Below are 24,240 nucleotides of genomic sequence, written 5' to 3'. Positions count from 1 at the left end.
AGAAAACCAAACAAACCCCAAGGCAATGATACATAAGGAGGACCCCCTTGAGCAACACACACTAGACGCCCTTCTCGCCAGACTTGTGTTTTCACTTGACTGCCCCACAGAAGCCACCTCCTTTAAACATGCTGGAAGCTGACAAAATCTGAAAGCGTCCCTACATCTGAACCCAGCTGTCAGCGTCTTCCAACATTTTCCATTTCTTCTTACTGGAACTATCTTATTCACCGCACTAGGTGTTTTGTTTTGTTGTGCTTTGGGGCAGGATGGGTAGGAAAAGGGGAAGGTTTTTTCCTTCTTTCATTTCACGTGCAATAATTCATGTGTTCTTCTATATATATATCATGTGTGTATATATATAGTGATATATACATAGAGAGAGAGTTTTCTGCCCTCAGGCCATCTAATCTTCCTGCAGCTGCTGTGCATTGTCATAAACGTTTGTATTCCCCTGACATCCAGACAAGCAAGAGCCTTTCCTAAACGCGGTGAGGTCCCTGTAGTTGACAGCCTCACTCGAGGTGGGTAAACAGAGCCTTTATTAGTCCTGTCTCCAGTTCCACAGCACCCAGCCCGGTGTGTGCGCCATGGTACCTCACAATTATCCCAAAGCAGCCACCTTCCCCAAGCCTCCCTTTGTAACCTGCCACTACTGTCGGTGCAGATAAACGTTACATGCAAAAGGCACCATTAAAATAACATTAAACTCCTCGCTGAAGCATTGACAGCTGCAATCTCTGAAGCTGAGATGAGGCAGCCGCCTCGGTGTTCTTTATCTTTCTGGTTATGTTTTGTTTTCTTTGGTTTTTTGAGACAGAGTCTCGCTCTGTCACCCAGGCTGGAGTGCAGTGGTGTGATCTCGGCTCACTGCAACCTCCACCTCCCCAGTTGAAGCGATTCTCCTGTATCAGCCTCCCAAGTAGCTGGGATTACAGGTACCCGCCACTACACCCAGCTAATTTTTGTATTTTTAGTAGAGACGGGGTTTTGTCATGTTGACCAGGCTGGTCTCGAACTCCTGACCTCGTGATCCACCTGCCTCAGCCTCCCAAAGTGCTGGGATTACAGACGTGAGCCACCGTGCCCGGCCCTTTGGGTATGTATTTGTAAGAATTTTCTGAATTCCACGCGTCTTTCGCCCTCCCAGCACTTAGGCAGAGGGACAGACAGACAAAAGGCTGCTTAGGATGATGCTATTTTTCTGAGTTTTCACACACTGGGCATGTCCGTAACATTTTATCTACAAAGTGCAGTCTGACTTCACCCTCCTTGCTGAGGACAGACTCTCTGAGGGCAACCATGCAGGAGGGACAAGGCAGGCCCTGGGACTGGCTGGGAGGCAGTGGGGGGCGGGACAAGAGCCCCAGGCAGGCTGAGAGCTGAGCTGAGGCTGCCTTGGGCATGAGGGAAAGTGCTCAGGTGTAAAAGGGCTAGGGGAGACATGTCAGGGGGAGATGTTCAGGGCAAGATTATTTCCCCAGGTTAGCAATGATGACGAGAAGCAAACTGCCTGCATTGCACATATTGGCTTCATATCCTTGCTAAATGAAATGTTTCTACCGTTCAGCATTAAACACATCACTACAAGCATTTAATACTTCCATGATGAAAGTCACTCAGTGATGGCATTTGGGTGTCACAGAAAACATTTCTCGGGACAGTGGCGCAGTCAGAAGCTGTAGGGAACGTGGACATACCTCTTTAGCTGCTGCTGAAGAAATCGTTCTGCTGTCCAGCAGATCAAGAAGCTCAGCGAGTGCAGAGGGTGTGACAGGACTGGCGGCCCCCAAAAGAGAAAACACATTTACATCGCACACTGTCAGGGCATCCATGAACGGCTGTTCAGAATCAGAACACTTGCTCTCTTCGGTGTAAACATCAGACCCACACCTAGGGATGAAAGCAGCAGGCCAGCTGGGCTCCCTTTTATTTTACTTATTTGTTTTATATCTTAGGATGTAACAAATTTTTGTGGCTAGTGTTCTTTCTTTAACCACTCAACAATAACAGCTGTTTGGCAGAAGTTGTAGCAACAGACAACTGCTCAGTGCAATTAGTCAAGAAAAGGAGGTGGCTGCAAAATTCATGAACCACAACAGGAAAGGGAAAACAAACTCCAGTAATTAAATATTTTCAACTGAAAGATCACCTAAAAATTATTAAAAAAAACAAAACAAAAAACAGCTAACAAAGTCACGTTTCTGAGTGTTTCTGTGCAAATATAAATTCCTTTAAATTGTAAGAGATTTTCTGCAAGGGAACACAGTGACTACCAGCCACATCCTCATCCGTCCTCGGGAACCTGATACATACTCTCTTCTCCAGGCTCACACAGCTTTCTGGACGCAGAAGGGCCTAGAATCCACTATACCTATATTTCTAGGATGTGACTTATTGGCCAATATCCTATGATATAAAAGGTCAGGGGCAACCAAGCATAGTGAAACAGTGAAGTATCATTAATTCACTTTAAGGTGAATTAATGGTAGGGGTGAGTGCCTAAATTATGGGAAAGACAACAGTGAATTACAAACTATTTCTTTTAAAATGTATGGTTTTCTGACTTCTAAATACAGGTTGAGTATACCTCATCTGAAATGCTTGGGACCAGAAGTGTTTCCAATTTTGGATATTTTTGGATTTGGGAATATCTGCATTATACTTGCCAGTTTAGCATCCCTAATCTGAAAGTCTAAAATCTGAAATGCTCCAATGAGCATTTCCTTGGCGCATCATCATCAATGCTCAAAAAGTTTTAGATTTTAAAGCAGTTTGGATTTCCAGGTTAGGGATACTCAACCTATATACACAGCAACTAGGCTCATGAAATGCTGTCTGAGATCATCTGGGGAATGGTTTTAAAAACGTAGGAATGACATCAATAGCACATTAGTGTTACACTGTGTAAATGAGGGCTTCTGAAATGCTTCATGCCACTTGAAAACACCTTCTATTTAAGTCTGGGTTCCCATCATGCACAATTAGTTTCTTTGGATGCGCTTAGAAAATACAAAGGAAACTACAGCTTAGTCCCTGTGCCGATTTCCCGGACTCCAAACCAATGGAGTGCGCGTGAACCAGGTGACGTACTGTACTCTAACTCAAGGGCAGTGAAACCCTACTGGGGCTGTCCACTTAAAACGGCTGATGTACTGAGGCGGCCCATCGTCCTTTAAGTGTCTATTGATCCCAAAGTATGACTAAAAGGCAATTCCAAGTGAAACTTAGGTTTGGAGAATATCTGGTGTTACTAAACTGGTATTCAGAACATCTGTGAACCACCCTGATTAAACCGCAAAAGGAGGAGGGGCAGAGGCTGCTAAACACACTCATAAACCTCCTACCTCTACTGACAAGTAAAAGGAAGGCCGGTTTTTCTAAAAGCATGGGTTGCCTGGATGTTCTGCAATCCTAGAAAATACCATGGCCCATTATCTTAGAATGCAGACTGTGTGTAGAACCCATGATAAGCACTGAGGTGGAACTGGATTTCTTCAATGTGCAAAGGTAAGGTCCCTAGCCCTATACGAGTTGATTGCCTTGGTCTGTCTGGGCTGCTCTAACAGGTCAGTACCAGAGACGGCGTGGCTTATAAACCATGGGAACTGTATTTCTGCTCTGGAGGCTGTGAAGTCCAAGATGAAGGCGCCAGAAGAGTCCATGTCTAGTGAGGGTCCACTTTCTCACAGGTGGCACCTTCTTGCTGTGTCCCCACGTGGTGGAAGGAGTGAGGGAGCTCTCAGAAGTTTCTCTGATGAGGCAGCTAATCCCATTCATAAAGGCCCCTCCCTCATGACCTAATCGTCCACCGAAGGTTCCCTTTCCTCATACCGTCACCTTAGGGGTCGGGATTAGGAATTTGGGGGAGGATCCGAACATTCAGACCACAGCAATGACATAAAAGACCTGGGGGTGGGAGAGGGACGGAAGAGGAACACAAAATAACAAAAAATAATGTCACCTTTGAGAAGTTCATCTAAGGACCTTAATTCATCAGTTGGGTCATAAATTTAGACTACAGAATCTCTCCACTGACGTAATCACACTTGGGATCTCTCCATCACCTTTCTGTCCCTACAATGCCTGTCACACAGTAGGTCATCATGTTTGTGTCACAGGCTTCCTCACACCCACAGGGTGTCTGGCAGACTGCACACGCTAATTCCACATATGCCAGGGCTAAACTTGAGTCACATGATGACAAAGATCAGTACCTGTCACACCGACCCTGAAAGACCCCAACATCAGCTAAATAAATAAACCCTCAGACTCGACACGCAATGGCAGCAGCAGCACAGGCTACTAATTTGCTGCTGTCAGGCAATACTGGTTTCCGGACAGTGAATGCGTCTCCGCTGAAGAAGAAACTGACACTGCGGCCTTCAGCTCTGCATGCTGCTCTCTTCCCTCCCATTCTCTGAGGCCGCGGATCGACAGAGGAGGGGAAAGGGGCTCTTTCAAAGCTCCACAATTTGTCCAGTCCCTCAGAGCTCATTCAGGATCACAGCTCCGTCTACAGCTTGGACGATGAGAGCAGACACACTGATGCTTCTACAACCACCCCCGACACCCCATGAACCGTGCTGCCTGTCCCAATCCCCAAGCTTATCTCAGGCCCAAAGTCCACCTTCTCTGCTTCTGTTAAAATACGATGCAAGAAGGAAGACACTGGGACTTGGGCCTCTAGGAGGTACTTGCTGCGCATAAGGATTCTGTGTTCACCTCGAGGATTTCACGGTGCCCCTAGCTGGTGCCCCACCAAGCACCCGTTCCACGCAGCCCCCTTCCTGCTCCCCTCCTCTGCACATGCCCTCACCTCCCATTTCACAAGGACATCAGCTGAGCCACAGCTGAGAATTTTCTAGGGCACTCTCCTCCTCCTCTTCCATCAGACAACCCCTCCACCCCCGCTCAGAACCCCACACTTGCCACTCCTCCGAACCAAAGATGCTGGTTTCCTGTGTCCTGTGGCTTGAATCTCACAGCTTCACAAATGCTCCCATCTTCCCTATCTTGACAATGCCTTTGGCTGACCTTGCAGTCACTTGCGTCTGCCCAGTTTCTTGCCTTATTTTAACAATAAGGATCTAGCACCAGTGGCTACTAGCTACCCTGAGGAAGCACATGCCATCTGGATTCTGTGCCCACCCCTCTACAGAAGCTCTTCTCTTAAAAATCACCCCCGTCACTTGTGGCCAAACGTTCAGCTTCTCCTCATCCGCTGCGCCCTGACTCCTGGGGCTGCACCGAAAGTTCCTGGTGAAACCCCCTTCTTGGGCCTCTGGAATCTCCTCCTCTTCCTTGCCTGTCCCTCTGCTGCTCCTTGCAGTTCATGCCCAGGTGGCTCCGGTGCCCTCTTGCTGGGTCCTCTGACTTGACCCCTAGTCGTGAGGAGGATGCCCAGGGCTGCTGCTGCTGCCTCAGGTCCCGTTTCTCTCCCTGGCTGACTTCAACCACCTCCTGAGAGGCCCGTTCACACCCAGACAATGTGCTCTAAACCAGGACGGCAAACTTCTGGAAAGAGCTAGAGTGTGCATATTTGAGGCTTGGTGAGTGCCCTCTGTCACATATGCTTCTTTGTCTTAACAAGGGTAAAAGCAGTTCTTAGTCACACGCTCTACAGAAACAGGCCAGAGGCTGACATGCTATAGTTTCCCAATCCTTTTTCTAAACCAAACTTGTCTTCCTCACAGACCAGCTCCTCTGCATTTCCCAACACCCACCTTCTGTCTCGAATGGTGACAACACCATGCTTCTAGGTACCAGAGTGCAGATTATCATGTTATCTTTGCTTTATTCATTACCTACTCCCTGAAAAATCTAGTACCTTCTTACCAGATCCTAGTGATCCTTCCAAACATTAATCACAGCCATCCTGCCCTCTGCACTCCCAGCACCACCACTTCTGACTTGCTGTGGGTCTGGCCACAGTGAGCTCAACAGGTTTCCAATGCCTGCAGCCCATCGTTGGATGCTAGCCTACATTTCATGCTGTGGGACACATCTTCCTCTCACCTCCAGTCCCTTCTTGGTTTAAAATCCTTCCCTGCTCCAGTGGTCAGGAATTGTTGCCCGCAGCTCACCTGAAACACTGGGGCACTCAGCTGGCTTGGACAACTGGAGAGCTGTACCTGCCTAATCTGACCACAAAATACTTGGTCAGGAAATCTACAATGTCCACTTTCTTAACTAAACCAAATCTGTTACTCATAATTCAGAAATTGTAAACCATCCTTTCAAAGCAATATACTCAATTAAAAAGCCAAGTTCAACAAGAGGTTGGACCCTTCAAACATCAGCCTTCTGAGAGGCCTTTAAAGATGAATGCTAATTCACATAATCATTCTCTACCAATTGGATCTCCAGAGTGTTCCCTGCCTGGGTGTCACTATGAGACTCTAGTTAGTTTTGCAGCTACTGTCCTTTTAAGCTCTGGGAACATTAGCCCTAGTAGCTGAGGCTGTTCAGTAATGTTTGCTCTATGGGTAGCCTAGTATATCAGTCCAGCTAAACGTTCTTTGAACTGTGTAGGAAAAGAGCTGCTATGGTTTGGTTTTGGCTTCTCAGTCCCTGTTCCATTTAAACTGTAAAACAGAACTGTTGCCTGCTTCCTCTACTTGATTTTGGAACAACCAAGCTTACTTTTATTTAGAATTGGGTACCCTTCAGGTTCTTAAAACTTTAGTGCTTATGAACTGCTTGGGTAAATACCAGGGGCTCCAGGTTCACTCAACAGGCTAATTTATCTCTCAGCTCCTTTAGAGGCCACCAAAATGGTTGTTAAACTCCTAATCTCACAGACCTACATATAAAGTTGTTGATCACAAGCCAGGCAACTTGGCTTCCAGTTTTTGTGGCTGTGCCATCTGAGGCAAGTCACCTCATCTCCTAGGGCCTCCGTTTGCTCATCTGCTAAATGAAAAAGCTGAAGATCCCTAAGGTCTCTTCCAAGACTAAAGTTCAGCAATTCCATACATTTTAACCAACAACATAGAAAAACTGTAAGTTTAAAGCTAAGGCATTTCTATTTCCTCCAGAAGCACAAACACCTCATCTTCTTGGAGCTTTCCTGGAATCTTCTGGCTAGTGTGAATCTCCCTCCTCTCTGTTCCCACTGCACTGTGTTTACTTCTAACACTGAAAGCATCCCATTCCGCCTTGAATTAAAATTATGCACAAGTTGTGGTCTTCCCCAGGAGGCTGACAGCACCTGTGGGGCTAGAACCGGGTCCTGGTCATCCCCACACACCGCAGGGCGGGGCTCTGCACCTGATGAGTTCACGGCTGAATTCCCCTGGTTCTCCAGAGGCTTCCGGCTCAGCTCTGGCTCTGCACACAGCCACAGCTCTTGGCCGCTTTCCACCCTCTGCTCCTGCCAGCTACGCTTCTCTCCTTCCCAGTCATGCCAGTTCTTTGCCGTTCCTGCACCTGGGCTCCAGGTAGGCACTGCCCTCTACCTCACCAAATCCCGTCCAGCCTTGAAGGCTCTGGTAGAGCTGTATCCCGTCCATAAACTCCTGCCTCCACAGAATGGCCACAGTATTTTCAATATAAACAGCAGAATTTCTGAAAGGAGAGGCCAAGCCCGGGAGGACAGGGATGAAAGACCAAGAGGCAGGCCGGGTGCAGTGGCTCACACCAGCACTTTGGGAGGCCAAGGCGGACGGATCACTTGAGGTCAGGAGTTCGAGATCAGCCTGGCCAACATGGTGAAACCCTGTCTCTACTAAAAAAATATAAAAATTAGCTGGGTGTGGTGGCGGGCGCTTGTAATCTCAGCTACTCAGTAGGCTGACTCGAGAATTGCTTGAAACTGGGAGTCAGAGGTTGTAGTGAGCAGAGATTGTGCCACTGCACTCTAGCCTGGGTGACAGGGTGAGACGCTGTCTAAAAAACAAAACAAAACAAAACAAAACAAAAAGACAAAGAGGCAGCAGATGCCACAGGACTTCAGGACGGTGGCAGGTGCTTTGGCATTTAGCACACCCTGGCAAAGAGAAGGTGGCTGACACTGAGGCCCACATGTGCCTGTACTGTGAATTTTCCCCTGAAAAGCTCTCTGAGGCCGGTCCTGCCATTTTAATTTTACAGTGAGGAAACTGAAGGTCAGAGCAGCTGCGTCGGGAAGGGAACTCGCGCCCGGGCCACCCTAACACAGGGATGTGTGCCTTCCTAGCCAGCGGCTGAACATGGAGTTGACACCATCTAAAGTTAACCTTTTTGAGCAAACAACTGTTGGGAGTTATTTGTCAATATCTGTCTGTCTTCACTCCCCGGGATGCTGCTGAGACAATGACACACCCACCCCGCCTGGACTCCCCCTGCCCCAGGGAGCTTGCAAGGGCCCTGCTACCTGCCTGCCTATGTGCCCCTGGGAACTCTCTTCCTGATGCCCCACAGTGACACCTACTGCCCATTCTTTCCTTCTTCAAACTTGCTTTTCCCTTGGCTTCTGTGTCACCAGTCCCCGCCCGGTTTCCTGGTTTTCCTTCTACTTCTGTGCCATCGCGCCTCCATTTCCTTCTTCTCTGCCCATGCTTCCCAGTTAAAGGCTAGAGAGCCTCAGGTTTGTTCCCCAGCCACCCTGGCACGTTGCACTCTCCCTGAAAGTTCTCATCTGTCCAACAGCTTCAAGTACAGACGCTGCTAAGTCCATGTTCCACTTACACTGTGCTGTGTCCCTGGATTCCCTAAACTCTCATGCCCAGACTCACCTCAGATTTTTCCACGTGCTGTTCCCCACGTCTGGAACTTTTCCCCGTCCACCTTGGCCTGTCTCTGCTCATCCTCTCCTCAGCTCTTAGCTTAGTTGCTACCTTCTTCCCCTCTCAGAGCGCCCCCATCACTGGCTGCAGCCACCAGCTTCAAGGCTGCCTGTCCTTTGATTCAGGGCCAGCATCTGTCCGGGAACTGTGCTGCTCATGCTGGGTACAGGGCTTAGCACACAGCAGAGGCTAAGTGAACACGAGCTGAATAATGAACCAATGAGAACTCTCAACTGCAAACCTCTCCAAGATCTTATCAGCTGCAGATTCATAGATCTTGCCTACTGGTTAGCCTCGTGAGGGGAATGTCTGGCCCGCAGGCAGCTCGAAGTCAGCACGTCTGAAATGGAATATGGCATCTTCCCTCACCCCCGGCCTATGAAGTTTATTCCTCTTCCTTTAGCTCCTCCTGCACTGAAAAAGCCTGCCCTCTGTTTCACCTCTGCCCAAGCAAGAAATCTGGAAGCTGTGCCAGTTGAGATAATTGCTCTCAACTTGGCCTAGCTCACTTCAGCCCAGCCGCAGCCACCTTGGCTCAGGCCTGGGGCATTTCTCATCCGCATTCCTGAAGGAGGTTCCCAAATGCAATTCCTGCTTCCAGTCTGCTCTCAGACACTGAATATTTGTGTCCCACCCCAAATTCCTATACTGAAGCGCGATGGTTTTAGGGGATGGGGCCCCGGAGGAGTAATGAGGTCTAGAAGAGGTCACGAGGGTATGGTCCCCATGGTGGGAATGGGGCTCCTGTAAGAAGGGACTGGAGGGCCTCCTCTCCCTTCCCCCTTCCTGTCTCACCCCTCCACTTCTGCCTGCCATGTGAGGACATCTGTGAGCCAGGCAGCGGGCTTCACCCAGGACTGCGTCAGCTGGCACCCGGATCCTGGACCTTCCCCACCTCCAAAATCATGGAAAGACATATTGCTGAAGCCACTCAGTCTGTGGAATGCTGGTATAGTGGCCTGAGCTGAGTGAGCCACACTGCACTTCCTCAGTGTGAAACTGGCATGAGCTTGTAGTCTATGGCTACAAGAGCTGGTGATAAAGGCAGACACAGTTCTCCAGGCGGCCCTTGGTCATCTCTGCAGCTCTGTCCCTACCATTCCCACCTGCCTGCCTCAGGCCCCTGCAGCTTCTGGCATTCCTGAGCCTGCTCTGCCTGCTGGTCTCTGAGCTGCACACCACTCTGCTTTGTCTGCACGATCTGTCCCTCCCACTGTGGGACGATTCTCCCTAGTCTTCAGGGCATGGCTCAAACACGCCCTCCCGAGGGGAACCCTGGTTGGTTCCCCAGCGTCCGTTCAGCCCCCCTTTCTGTGCATTCCCAGCACCCCGTGCGTGCCTCTGGAGCGACAGGATCACCCAGGGGTGGCTGCCTCCTCACAGATCTGTATCCTCCACGAGTTTGTAAATGTTTGTCTCGTTCATCTTCGTGCCCCCAGCCTCCCACACAGTGTGAAGGACACAGTGGACAGTCACAGATTTGAAGGAATAAACATATTTTTACATGGGCTAGAGAACATATTTAGAATGTGGAATCCACAGGGGATGTTTGTGTCATGTCAGGATATCCTGAGGGAGAACGGGGGGAGCCAGAAAATGGACCTGCCCTATTTCCAGTGCTTCTGGACAGGGCACATCACAAAGGAAGAAAGAAATCCCAGACCTCACTCACCTCTCACTGACAGCGAGGTTCTGTTGCTTTAAATAGCCCAGAAAAGTGTTGAGGACCCAACTAGTCACCTTTTTTGGCTCTGCCCTAGTTTCTTTTATCACATTTTGGAAGAACTCCAGTAGGCCGACTTCGTTCTGTTAGGAAAAAAAAGAAAATTACATAAAGCCTTCCCAAAAATGAAAGATCAGCATTCTGAAGGCAAATCTGAAACTGTCACCCTTTGCCTCCTCTGAGACAGCCACTTTTTCTTTGCTAAACCCTGAGATGTCACCAGAAAATTCTGATCACTTTCAGCTAATGACAACTATTCTACTACTGTCACTGTGCATTTACATAGCATTTTCTCAAAAGGATAAACGCATTTTAGAGAGCCCCGACTTTGCAGGCCAGAGGGATGGTAAAACTCCACATCCTCCAAACTCACTTGCTTTCTCTGTGTCTGCTGTGTGTAACCCACAGTCTCCATCCCTGAGCTGTAAACTAGGCCTAAAATGTTTGGCCTGACTTTAATGCCCCTTCTCTTTCCAGGCCTGTCCTCTGCTGAAGTCCTAGTAATTGCTAGAAAAGAGGGTAACAAACAAAACAAAATAAAGAAAGAACAAACAGAATATTCTACCTGTGAAAAATCAAAAGTGGATCATACTTGTACTGATCTTCACATCATGACAAGAAGTAGACAGGAATGGTTCTGAAATGTTTTCAAAATGAGGGAGAACAGGGACACATGTCACCCACTTAGGCCACTTAATAACAGGTAGATGGGGCAGCAGCCTCCCAGCCTTCTGAGCTGAGCCAGGTACAACAGGCCCTGCCTCTCATCGTGTTCTGGGAAAATGATCAGCTGGAGACTTGTTCCATCAAGACTGTACCACTTCTCCCCCTCTGGACTGTCAGCCCCACTAGTCAGGGCTGTGCTCTCCTTTTTAAAGGAATAGCTACAGCTAAGTCCATGTAGGCCATGGCAGATGCTCGGTGTCAGGCTGGTGCAAAAGTAATTTTGCACCAACCTAACATCAGCAGACGGCATTGGGGTCTCCCGTCAGCATGTATGTGTGTTGGAAATCACACAGGAGCACGCATTCTTATCATACCATGTTCACCTTTAAATACTACAACTACGCATATGATCAGCCCTGAGGCACCTACCACATTCTATACTACAGCTTGCTGCCAGCTCAGATAGATTTGACACAATCAAGAAATTTAGCTAAGTCCTACTATTTCAATAAGAAAAATAAAAACTGTGCTGCTCAGAAAGGGAAGGCTGAAATTTCCAAATTCAGAGGATATACATTTTAAGTAGCAGATTTCCCTTACCCACAGAAATTCAAATCAAACTACACTTTTTTTGAAATGTTCCTTTTAAGTTCACACTGCACCTAAGGCTCCTACCCATGCGCCTTTCAGAGACCCTTCCTTAACCAAAAGAACCTTCTGGAAAAAATGAGATACTGGGAAGAAGCAAGATATACTACCAAAAGTACTCTCCGAGTGTAGCTATTGTAGCTGCTGGAACATACACACAGGCACAGCAGAAATTCCATAACAAAAAACCCTACATGTTCTTTGTAACAGATAAATTCTCTGGTGACAAGCCTACTGAATAATCCTGTAATCATCTCTTGAATCTCTTTTCAAGCCAGTGCTATTATTCTGCTCATGCTAAACCAGGGCAGAGGCCACCTCGGCAGCCCAGGCTTGACTACAGATAAAGGCAGAGCCAGGCAGCATGAAGAGGAAGTTGTGCTTAACTTATGGAAAAGTATTCAAACTTCCACAAGAGTACACAAATCACTGGGGAAGCAGAAAACTGCTATCTGGCCCAAATCAGACGGGCAGAATTCCCTTTGTTCTAACCCAGACAGGCTGGCCCACTGGTAAAACGAGCTGTCAGGAGAACTCTTTGCTTTGCCAGGGAAAGAGTTTTCCAAATCCACCTAGAAATATTGCACTTAAACTCACAGACTCACAGGCTTGGCTGAGTTGCTGGGACGTGATGAATATCTATTCCTCTACCCTTGGGTGGTTTTTTTATTGGATGGATAACACGGCAAGTCAGATTTCTGTTTGTCTTTTCATGTCAGCGCTGTGATGAAGCCTCTCTGAGCTGGAACTGTACTTCACTAGGGGATACATGGTTTCAGTCCACAATTTAAAGCAGACAGGAAAATCTGTGGTGGTGATACGGTGAGCTATAGGGAGCGGGGCTGAAGGAGGCTGAGCCGCAGCCACCCAGGGAATGATGGATCAATAAAAGCCGCACATGGGCTGCCCGCTCTGCTCTTCATAGCAGAAGCCGCTTCTCAGGGAAGAAACACACACATTCTAGTTTCCTCGTCTTCTTAGTTTTTCCATGAGATTGGCAAATGCTAATAAGCCTGGCACGAATCTCGGAAGTCTCTGGTGAACATGTCAGTGCAGCCATCTGGTTTTCTCAGAAAAACAGTGAGCCGGTAATTCCCTTACATAAAAATCATATGAAGAGCAATGCAGAAAGGCCACGGCAGTAGCGGACCTTTAACGTCCTCCTCAAAAGCCACAAGCAAGCACTCGCCTCGGGATCAATCTACCCTACATGCGACAGAACTGCAACTTCGGCGACACAGACAGCCCAGTCCCCTGGCTGACTGCGACTCTAACTGTTCCTTCAGATGGCTAAAGCAGCAGGCATGACTGGTCCTGTCTTTTGTATAATACCTGACAATCTACACAGCTCTATGACTGGGAAACATCTTTTTCACGTTTTAATCAAATTTCCCAAAGCACTGACTTACACCCAGAGCCACGGCCAGCTCCGCCTCTCAGACGTTAACAGGAATCCTTGATTACTAATGATCAGTCAGGTGATCAATGCTGGTGTGAGGCAAAGCAGAGGGACCTGCTCACCGCCACTGCCTGCTCAGGCAAGGAACCTTTCTACCCTGCACTAGGCCCTGGGAGCAACCTGCCTTGAAGCCGTCTTCTGTATCCCACCTTCAGAGATGATCAAATGCAAATGCTGGAAGACGTTCCAGTTGGAATACGATGAAGGCTGATTTCTCAACTGCATTTCTTGTTCTAAGTCACACACCCTGTGAAGCTGATGATAGGCCAGAAACGAGGTGGACTATATTTATTTACGAGAAGGAAACCTGATAGAGCCAGCTGCCCAGTGGCAGACTCGGAGAAGAAAAAGCAGCCCAGAAGAATGCAAGTTGAGGAACAGCTGGTTATGTGACAGGGAGTGTTCCGACAGCTACAAGGGACCCCAGATGAACCATTCTGGGCTAGTCAGAGGTGCTCAAGAGTATCTACTGAATATGTGCTAGACACAGAGCTCAGCACCGGGCCCTGTGGGTGGCTGCGTGAGGCCGCCGCTGCTGCTGAGGACAGTGATAACCAGAGTTACAGCAGCAGCGGTGATGGGCACCAGGCACCGTCTACACACTCTCCACATTACCTCAGTTCATCCCAGCACCAACTGTCTGAGCTCAGCACTCTCAGGACTTTTACAGATGAGGACACGAGGCACTAACTTGCTTGAGGTCCCACAGCAAGAGAGCACCAGAATTAGGACCAACCTCTGCAGTTTTGCTTTTAACCTCTGCGTGGCTCTGCCTTTGAGGAAGGAAAGGGCATGGTCTTTGCCTGCCTGGGGACTGAAACCAGCACCTAGGAGTGCCAGGCACAATGGGAGGCAGCCAGCTCATCTGAAGAAAGCACTGTCCCACACTTCCATTATTCTATTTGAGAGCTGCCAGCTGTTCAAAGGTTCTTAACGTATTAAAAATGTTGCAAGGAAATTAACTTTGAAATCAGAAGGAGAAAATGGCAGGTTTACTTTCTGCCTTTGCCAGTGTACACCTAGGCTACGTGGCACTCAGCTGTGGCACGACACACACCCGTTCCCAGACCAGGAAGGAAGACAGCTGCACGCCCACCGCACAGACCATGCTGGGCCCTGGGGACGGAGGGCGGCCAGAGCTCCTCTGCCCCTCTCCCGCCCCCTGCCTTGCCTCTGCATCCCCTCCCCACGCTACTGCTGCCCCAGAAGAGGTCCTGTGAGCACACCCAGACCTGGACACTGCACAATCCTGATCAGGACAAATCCTGTTATTTCTCATACTGGTTTGGTATTAAGCATATTGTATTTTATTTATTATTGCATTCTAATTCCTCTAATAGAGTAACTCCTACCTAACTGGGCAGGTCATGCCTGTGATGGGAGCTGCTGACTACACAGAGGCTCTGCATCTGCAGATGGAACCACAGGGGTTTCCACTGGACAAGGCTCTCCCATGTCACAAGGTGTCATTTTGCAGAGGCACACACTGGAATTGCATCCGTCCCCTGTGCAGCGGGGTGCTGGGGTGAGCAGCTGCTGAGCATGTGTGCAGACGCTGGAGGAGGCTCATCACCTGCGAATCAACGCAGGCCCTGCTGTGTCATTATTCCTGTGGATTTGGTCATTCCTACAAAGTGAGAACAACAAAACTCAAATACAACAGCTATGTAAAAAAATGGCCCTGAAAATAAGACCAAATGCTAGTGCTGGGGATGGCAATGAAGCAAAGAGGCCCAGAACAGTGATGGCTCTCAGCCAGAAAGCAGGCGTCAGGACAAGGCTAAGGACTAGAATGTTCAGTGGGGCGGTGGCTTGGGTGGGTGATGTGAATTGGTGCGCCTTCCGCTTTTCACAGAAACAAGAAGCCTCTGCAAAAATCTTTCCGCGAGTGCTCCTGTGAACAGAAAAATTACTCATTTAGAGAGGCCTCGTCAGTGGAGAAAACAAAAGGAAGTTAATTGGTGGTGTGAGGCTGGCACAGGAAACACGACCACCCCCTCGAGAGTGTCAGGAGAAAGCTAGAACAATGCAGGACCTCCACTGCTGCTGGCAAGAATACAGGGATCTGCAGAGGCTCTGAAATGGACCCACAAACACCACGGGTGTGTTCTCCCAAGCAACATACAACTAGGGGTCCAGGGCCCTGTTCTGGTCCCCACGATTGTTATTCCTGGGTCATTTCCCCAGCAGGGCTTGGGAGCCGCTACAATCTGAGCAAACCTTTGGTCCCAACCATTTCACTTGTGCTATGTTCACAGCAAAGCCGGGAAGTAGACAGATCGTGAGTTCAACTCAGGCACCAGTTCCATTCAGGGGATATTCAGACTAACGTGAAAATGACCTTACATCCTCTGAGATGCAGTAACTCCAGGGGAGATGCTGAAGGAAACCAATTTGGGAATAACAACTTCCCCCGAATAATCAAAATCCAAATTCAGGTACTACAAGCTGACAGCAGACCGGCACAGCTAAAAGGCTATATCTGCACGAATGGGACACAGGCAGTGTGTTGTCAAGAAATCAATTCCAATTGTAGTCACATTCCAGTGCGCCAAACACCACCACTGCCAAATTGTCCCCATGTGGAAGGAACCTGAGTTGCTCAACAGGAGCTTTCTGGCTGGAGCTTAGAAACAGCAACAGAGGCAGTGAGGATTTGCTCCCTTCCTCCAAGATCTGCCTGAAACCTGAAATAATATGTATTTATCCTGAAAAGGAAATTATTCCACAGGAAATTGGGCTTTGGGATGGGTTGGGGACAGAACCCCTGTGGGTCCCCAAGGCTGGCACTCCTCCCTGCACTGTCTCCCTACTGGGCAGGATCCTGAGGGGTCACATGGCTCTGAGCCTAGAGCATCTTCCCCTCTGAAAGCTCCTCATCCCTTGCATCCAAAAGAAATGAACGGCTGGTTTTACAGAAGTAGAGTTAGATGATACATCTTTTTATTCAACTTTACCAGAACAAAACTTGGTTACTTTTCTAGTGTATAGAGTCACTGTAAAAGCACCCTTAAGCTAGCAAGCTCTGGATGCAATTTTTATAAAATGGAGAGTAAAATCAATTTTGAAAATTGCACGGAGATGAAATATGGTGCCTGACGATGTTGGCCAAATGGATTTTCCTTCAACAGTAGTTAGAAGGTGAGTTACTTTGCACCTCAGTAAGTCTGGCCAGTCTAAAACCAGTCAATATGGTTTTAGATACTATTAGCTTTAAAGTATTACATATGGGATATATAGATATTTATCACGGGAAATTATTTTATAGGCAATTCATCCAGAAAGCAAACCTGGTCATTTCTAGTTTACCAGCCACTTAATGGAAAATTCTTGAAAAACAATCCACTTAACAACCAGTTGTAGTCATATCTTTTCTGTTTCTTTGTCCCTTGGCGACACCTTCACCTTTTCCATGATGTCAGAAACAAAGGATTATGATTTTAAAAGTGGAAGAACCAGCTGGAGAGAATGAAGTTGTAAGTAAGATGACACATCCTGAGGCTGACTATAAAGACAAACACAAGCCTACGGCAGCCCAGGGTGCTGACTCGAGGGCTCGCAAGCACATCTTCTACAGTCTCGCTGGGGCCATGCTGGATTTTTCTACAACCCTGCCTTTCGTGGCTCTCAAAGAACCATTTTAGCGTGTTGCTTGGTGTCAACACTCTTGTCCCTGGCGGCATATTCTTTGGAGTCTGCTTGGCTGTATTTAGGCTTTTTTAGATTCAGTGAAGATGTGGCTGTGTCTGTCATCTTCGGGGTAAGTGAGTCATCACCCCCTCTTTCAGCTGGGGAGGGAAACAGCTCCGGTTACCCTGCAGAGCCCTCCCAGCTCCAAAGTGTCAGAGGTCAGATGTGGAATCAAGGGTGTCTGTCCCCGAGTCAGTGTTTTAACTCCATGCCCTGTAGGGCTGCTCCGGAGAGAGGTGGAAAAGCTGAAGCACTGACATTTGGAACTAGCATCTGGCACTGTAGTCAGGGTGGCAGGCCCTCAAAAAAACACTCAACTCGGGATGCTCTGGCTTCCTCCACTGAAATCTCCCACAGATGAGCTTCAGATCTTCCCATCTACTGACTTCATGCACAGCCAGGGCCCTGTGAGCTCATCTCTGCTTCCTACCAAGTGCCCATTACATGCCAGGCTTGAAGGACAGGAGGCACCAGGCAAAATCAAGCCACAAACTCTGCCCTACGTGGAGACACTTTTCAGATTCTTTTTTCTTTTTTTAAATTTTAGAGACAGGGTCTCTTTCTATTGCCCAGGTTGCACTGCAGTACACGACCACAGCTTGCTACAGCCTCAAATTCCTGGGCTCAAGCAAGCCTCCCACCTCAGCCTCCCAAGTAGCTGGGACTACAGGTGTGTGCCACCATGGCTGGCTAATTAAAAAACATTTTTTTTTGTAGAGACAGGGGTCTCACTATGTTGTTGCCCAAACTGGTCTCGAAATCCTGGCCAAAAGGGATCCTCTTACCTTGGCCTTCCAAAGTGCTCGGATTACAGGTGTGAGTCACTGTGCCTGGAACTTCCCAATGATTCAGACAGGACTCAAGTGCCTCCAGCAGCAGGTTTAAGAAACACAATAAATAAAGCTGCAGAGGACAGCTTACATTACTTTTCTTCTAACTTTATTTTTCCACTTGGAAAATAGACATGATTTCTGCTTTTCATTGGCGTTGACTGATTTTCACTAAATTCAGTGGATGGCGCTTTATGTTTATTTATAGGGCAGTCTGGCATCTTAAAAACCAATAGGAGTGGTAACAACTTTTAAATGAATCTATGTTCTGTGACTGTGCAGAACAAAACGCTAGTGGCATGAACGTTGACAAAAGTAAAAACTCTACTTTCTCCACTAATGAAACAAAAGTGACCACCAACAGCAATTAACTAAAAACATTATTTCTGTTTGACATTATAGTACATTTCATAAGCAAGTGGGCAGCAGGGCTTAGGAATGAAGAGATTGGGCCTTGAAGTCAGCATGCTCTAAACGTGGCTCCAACATGGGCTTGGGGAAGTTACTGCACCGGGGAGGTTACATTTCCCTACTTGTAAATGGGGAGAGCAGCAGTCCCTGCCTCAGAGGGTTGCTGTAAGGATAGATTAAAAAGTGGTACAATGTGACTTGCAGAGCATGCTAGAAGCAGGCAGCCTTTTCTAGGCTGCTTAGGCAAATGGCTACAATGCTTTTGTGTTCTCTGAGTGAAGTCAAGCACAGGGTTTAGGAAGAGATGCCCCATGGATACCAGCTGGGGAGGATTTTGCTAAGAATAATGCACACGCATATAATTCTGATCATTCTATTATAATAACGACTACTGATATATTGACTCCGAGAAAAACTTGTTATGCTATTAGAATCTCTCGTTTTTCAGAATCCGAATGCCTGGATTTCAGCTTCAACATTTCTATTCTTTAATCTTTACAAATGAGGTCATGTAGAGAAAAGGAAATGCTTATATACTGTTGCTGGGAATGTAAATTAGTACAGCCTCTATGGAAAACAGTATGGAGGTTCCTTAAAGAACTACAAATACTAGTTAAGTTTATGATTATGAAATAAAAACTAAGTAACAAAAACAAACAAACAAAAAAAGAACTACAAATAGAGCTACCATTCAATCCAGCAATCCCACTACTGGGCATCTAGCTAAAGGAAAAGAAATCATCATTTAAAAAAGATACCTGCATGCAAATGTTTATCACAGCACTAGTCAAAACAGTAAAGATATGGAATCAACGTAAGTGTCCATCAACGGATGACTGGATAAAGAAGTTGTGGTATATCTACACAATGAAATGTTATTCAGCTATAAAAAAGATGGAATCATGTCTTTTGCAACAACATGGATGGAACTGGAGGCCACTATTTTAAGTGAAACAACACGGAAACAGAAAATCAAATACCACATGTTCTCACTTATAAGTGGGAGCTAAATAATGTGTACCCAGGGACACAGAGTGTGGAATAACAGACACTGAAGACTTGGAAGGGTGGGAAGGGAAAAAGGGATGACAAATACTTACTGGGTACAATGTATATGATTTGGGTGACGGTTACACTGTAAGTCCAGATTTTCCACTATGCAATATATCTATGTATCAAAATTGCACTTGTAGCCCCTACATTTATATTATAATAAATTTTATAATCATAAATATTTGTGTATAATTTTATAATATATACAAATTTATATATAGAGAAAAGCTAACCTTGCTACTCTAGCTTATGTCAAGTTGCCTTGATATATATATACACGTACACAGGCACAAAATCAAGTTGCCTTGATTTCTCACACAGGAAATTGACTTCATACATATATAAAAGAAATCGATTTCATATATATATATGAAATCAAGGCAACTTGACATAAACTAGAGAAGCAAGGTTAGCTAAATAGGTTGAAGTTTTAGGTGGGGCAAGATAACCCATGATTCTCTGGGTCGTCAAAGCATGGTTTATATATCTGACCTTTGGAAACAGGGATGCTGTTATCAGGAACGTTGCTTCTCCCAGGATTTTCCTGTGTGCTGTGATAACATCCCATTCACTCACCCATCTGTCCACCCAGTCATGGAGTACCTACTATGTGTCAGGTATTGTGTGTGGTAGACGCTAAAGTACAACATTAGAGTTCTGTAATATGAACAATAATTTGGTGCTCACTGCACGATAAAATGACAAGGTAAATTAAAGACTGGAGTTAAATTCTGAAGTTTGTCATCATTTGTGGGTGAGGTGTGCGTGGGGGTGGGCATGTGCATGATGCTTAATTTAATAAGCAATTCGAAGACACAGAGCTCAGAGTCGCAGCTCTGCAAAGCACACTTCCACCACTGCTATTTATTTAATGAATACTCCTGGGCGCTCTTTACATTGAAAGATGGTTCATTAGATTTGTGCATCTGCCCTTCTCAGCAATCTGTTGTGTTTCTGATGAAGGCAGGAAAAAACATGAACATATCATTTTCGGGTATGTTATGAGTAACGCAGCTTCCAATGATTACAAAGTCATAAAGGGCTCAGGCTGCCTAATTTCAGGAAAACAATTTGTCTGAATCATTCTCTTTCCATTCCTATCTCATTCTAATCTCACTTATCTTGGAAATTTCAAGTACTAGCCCTTTAAAGGAGAAATACTAATCACCCAATACATTATCTGCAAGCCATAAAAATAAGCATGTTTTTAAGGTATCAAAAAAAGTCCTTTCAAAAATGGCCAAAAAATTCACCCTTTTTTTTCCGACCAAGTTAACCACTACCTCTTGTGGGCCCTGATCCTACATTATTCATCTATCTAGTGTAATCTGTCCTGGGGGCTGGTTATTGTAGTGTGTGTGTGTGTGTTTGTGTGTGTGTATATGTGTGTGTGTGTGTATAAATTCTTGGAAGTCAAAAAAAAAATCTTAAAAAAAATATTTTGTTTCTGTCTCAGAACCTGCTACACAGAAGATACTAATAAAAGTGCTGAACTAGGCCGGGCGTGGTGGCTCACACCTGTAATCCCAGCACTTTGGGAGGCAGAAGCAGGCGGATCACTTGAGGCCAGGAGTTCAACCAGCCTGGCCAACATGGCAAAACCCCATCTCTACCAAAAATACAAAAAATTAGCCAGGAGTGGTGGCTCGTGCCTGGAATCCCAGCTACTCGGGAGGCTGAGGTGGGAGGTGGCTTGAATCTGGGAGGCAGAAAATGCAGTGAACAGAGATCATGCCACTGCACTCCAGCCTGGGCGAGAGTTGAGATCCTGTATCAAAAAAAAAAAAAAAAAAAAAAAAGGTGAACTAAAAATTGAAGGCAGGTTTCCCCATACAGGCCTTTAAACTATTAAAATATAGACTCACTCATTTGCCAGCCCCTAGCAAACACCTATTTAAGGCCTAATAGGTTTGGGCACCATGCAGGACCCATGAATAAAGACAAGGACACAAACACAAACACAAAAATGTTCCTGCCCTCATGGAGCTTATGCTCAGTGAGGTGAGGCAGACGCTGTCCCCATTACCCCTCATCAATGGCCGAGAGTGACAATCCTATGGAAATGCCCTCTGAAGGGGGCACAGATTCTCATACAGTGCCTTGAACAGAAACAGCTGTATTCTTGAGAGGAGATTCTGAAAGCTTCTTTCACTCTCTTATGGAAACAGCTAATATACACACACACAAATTAATGTTATATATAGTGGATTTCTCTATGAAATCACATTTTGAGCAAAGAAACCTTGGCCATTTCTTGGTTCATCATACACTACCTCAAAGGGTAGGCTTGGGCTCCTGCTGAGTGGAGGGAGGTAACTTAAATCTTCGAGGCTGAGTAGCCTTGGTACCTTCCTCCCATCTCCTGTGTAATTTCACAAATAGTAATAATAGATAGGGCTAGAATTCAGTGTTTATTTCAAGTAGGTTGGAAACTCAAGTGGTCAAGATGGTGGGGAAGACCGAAATATAGTTTTGTTACATCAACCTAGGAAAAATACACAAATTGTAAGAGGTTTTGGGTTAAGAGCTCCCCTGTACGGAATGCTGACTGACTGAGTCGTAGTCAAAGTGTGGCATTAAGCACTGCTAATGATGTGCTCATCTGTGCTGAGTAGCAGAGAAGATGAAGCAGTCCTTGCCTTCAAGATGCTGAACAACATACACTAATAAGCACTTAAAAGACAGTGATACAATTGCCAGAAAGGTAAGAAGAAGATCAAACAGCAGCCCACAGGAGGCAGTGACCAACTCTGCTTCTCCAAGTAGCTGATTTATGGATGATGAAGAGAGAATCATTCATTCAACATGCATCTGACTGCCTATGTTGTACTGTAAATGCTAGGATGTTACTGGAAGTGTATAAATAGACATAAAAACATATATTCCAGCATCCCAATGTAGTTATGATTGGCCATCCAAAAAGCAAAAATCCAGAGTTTCCACAGATTCTGCTGCCCTAAAAGATGAGTGTGGCATATACTGATTCCTTGGAAGAGGCAGCAACAAAACTTCCCACTTCCTAACAGACAAAACGACGACAACTGTGACAAAATGCTACCCTCACCGATGCTGCATCACTTTAATGCTGCCATGACAAAGAAAACCACAAAGCCCCAGGCAGCTCTGAAAAGGATGGAAAATCCCTAAGCAGATCTCGACAGTGTCAAGTTCTCCACCGGCCCTGTCAGACGCAGCCTCAAGCCTCAAAGGACTGATACTTTTAGTCAGAGTTTTCGACATTTCGTGTGGAATAAATGTTTTCTTCTGAAATTGGCAACACAACTGGCTGGGTTTTGGGAACGCAACCTCCTGCCAGCCCTGCCACGGCTCGACACCGCTAGACATCCCGAAACCCTATATACTGATTTTCTTTTGTCCTTCAGACACATGGGAAAAGCTCATCCATAACATCTGGACGGTCTTCAAGAAGTCTCCACAGCTGCTGTGGGGAGGCGTTCATTTCTACACAGAAGAAATGACTAACACAAGACTGCGTTTCATCTTCCGGTTGTATGAGGAGTATTTACCATACAGGGCAGTGAGGAAAGGTTACTACATCTTATTCTTCTCAGTAGCATCTATGGTACAACCTAAGAAACATGCCCACCCCACTTAGAGCCCATGGCAGCCTGTGTGTGGCAGGCCTCTGAAGGACACTGCCCCATCTGCTGAGCCAAGATCGTCTTGGCATCCGATTGATACCTACCAGCAAAGTGAAGCTGTGTTCCAGCAGCATCCCATACTGTTGCACGAGCCTCTCTCGGGTCACACTGGGGAGCTCCGGGAGTGTCTCCCGAATCTGGTCAATATTGATCACTTGCTGTGGGTCTGCACCTGCGGGCAGCGATGTGGCGTCGTAGAGCACCAGGGGAGGCAGGTTGGGTTCTGGCATGAACCTGGGCAGACAGAGGAGAGGAGACAGGACCTGAATCTGGAGTACTTGGATTAATGAGAAAACAAAACCTAGCCCAGTACCATGAATGTTTCTGTGTTTAGATGCCATGTTACTTGCAAATATCTTCAAATGTCCTATTACGTCAATTCTGTTTCCCAGTGCATCGGTGGGAAAACCTCCAAACCCACCCAAAACCTCCAAACCCACCCCTCTCCATGCTTATAAATAAGATGAGTGAAAGGACAACACAGGCTTGAAGCCACACTGGAATTTCTAACTGTGGATACATAATTCATTCCACAGTTCATCAGGAATTGTGTCCACAGTTGTGTGTTGCTTCATGACGGGGATGTGTTTGTAGAGATGTGTTGTTAAGTGATTTTGTCATGGGACCATCACAGAGTGCACTCACATGAACCCGGATGGTACAGCCTACTACACACAGGCCATGTGGAACAGCGTACTGCTCCAAGGCTACTGAGTGTCCCAAATCCTGTAGGCAACTGTAACACAATAGCATTGGTGCATCTAAGCATGTCTGAACAAGAAAGGGACAGTAAAAATGCCATGTGATAATCTCATGGGACTCCTGCAGCATACATGATCCACTGTTGACAGAAGCATCCATATGCACGCAGGACTATGTCTTCATAAAGACACAGGCTGGAAAAAATAGGACCGAATGAGAACAATTTGCTTATCAGAAGGAAAGGTGACTTCCCCCCATTTCAACATTTCTACTATTTTTAGCAGCATTTACATAAATAAAAAAATGAAAGGAAAAAAATTTATCCTTGAAAAATAGAAGAAATGAATATATTTTGCCTAAATAAAATATGACAGCTGGAGGAGAGGGAGGGAGGGATGAAGAGGTGGAGCACAGGGCATAGCGAGGCAGTGCAACGTCTTTCTCGGTGCGACACGACAGTGGATGCATGTCATTGTGCATATGTCAAACCCCACGCAATGTGCCACACAACTAGGGAACCCTAGTGTAAACCATGGACTCTAGCCAATACGGAAGTGTGAATATTGGTTTCATCATTGTAACAAATGAGCATCTTGCATTACTGTGTCACATAACAGGAGACTCTGGG

The 24,240-nt window shown here is 46.5% G+C and overlaps 1 protein-coding gene across 6 annotated transcripts in view; it reads right to left on the bottom strand.

Annotated features, from left to right (window-relative positions):
- Positions 1 to 24,240, bottom strand: part of LOC105463473 (glutamyl-tRNA amidotransferase subunit B) — an 86,138-nt gene that overhangs the window by 8,485 nt on the left and 53,413 nt on the right. For 4 of the 6 annotated variants that reach the window (XM_071092940.1, XM_071092941.1, XM_071092942.1 and 1 more), the window contains 3 exons: positions 22,955 to 23,144; positions 10,441 to 10,574; positions 1,701 to 1,893 (listed from right to left, as the gene is read on the bottom strand). In XM_071092940.1, coding sequence (XP_070949041.1) covers positions 1,701 to 1,893; positions 10,441 to 10,574; positions 22,955 to 23,144 — 517 coding nt within the window. The remainder of the gene's footprint in view (positions 1 to 1,700; positions 1,894 to 10,440; positions 10,575 to 22,954; positions 23,145 to 24,240) is intronic. The other 2 variants (XM_011710582.3, XM_011710581.3) reach the window with 1 other exon arrangement.

This window comes from Macaca nemestrina, chromosome 3 (assembly GCF_043159975.1).
Source record: "Macaca nemestrina isolate mMacNem1 chromosome 3, mMacNem.hap1, whole genome shotgun sequence".
Classification (NCBI taxonomy): Eukaryota; Metazoa; Chordata; class Mammalia; order Primates; family Cercopithecidae; genus Macaca; species Macaca nemestrina.
Note: the sequence above shows the minus strand (reverse complement) of the source record. Positions and strands in the feature narration are given on the sequence as shown.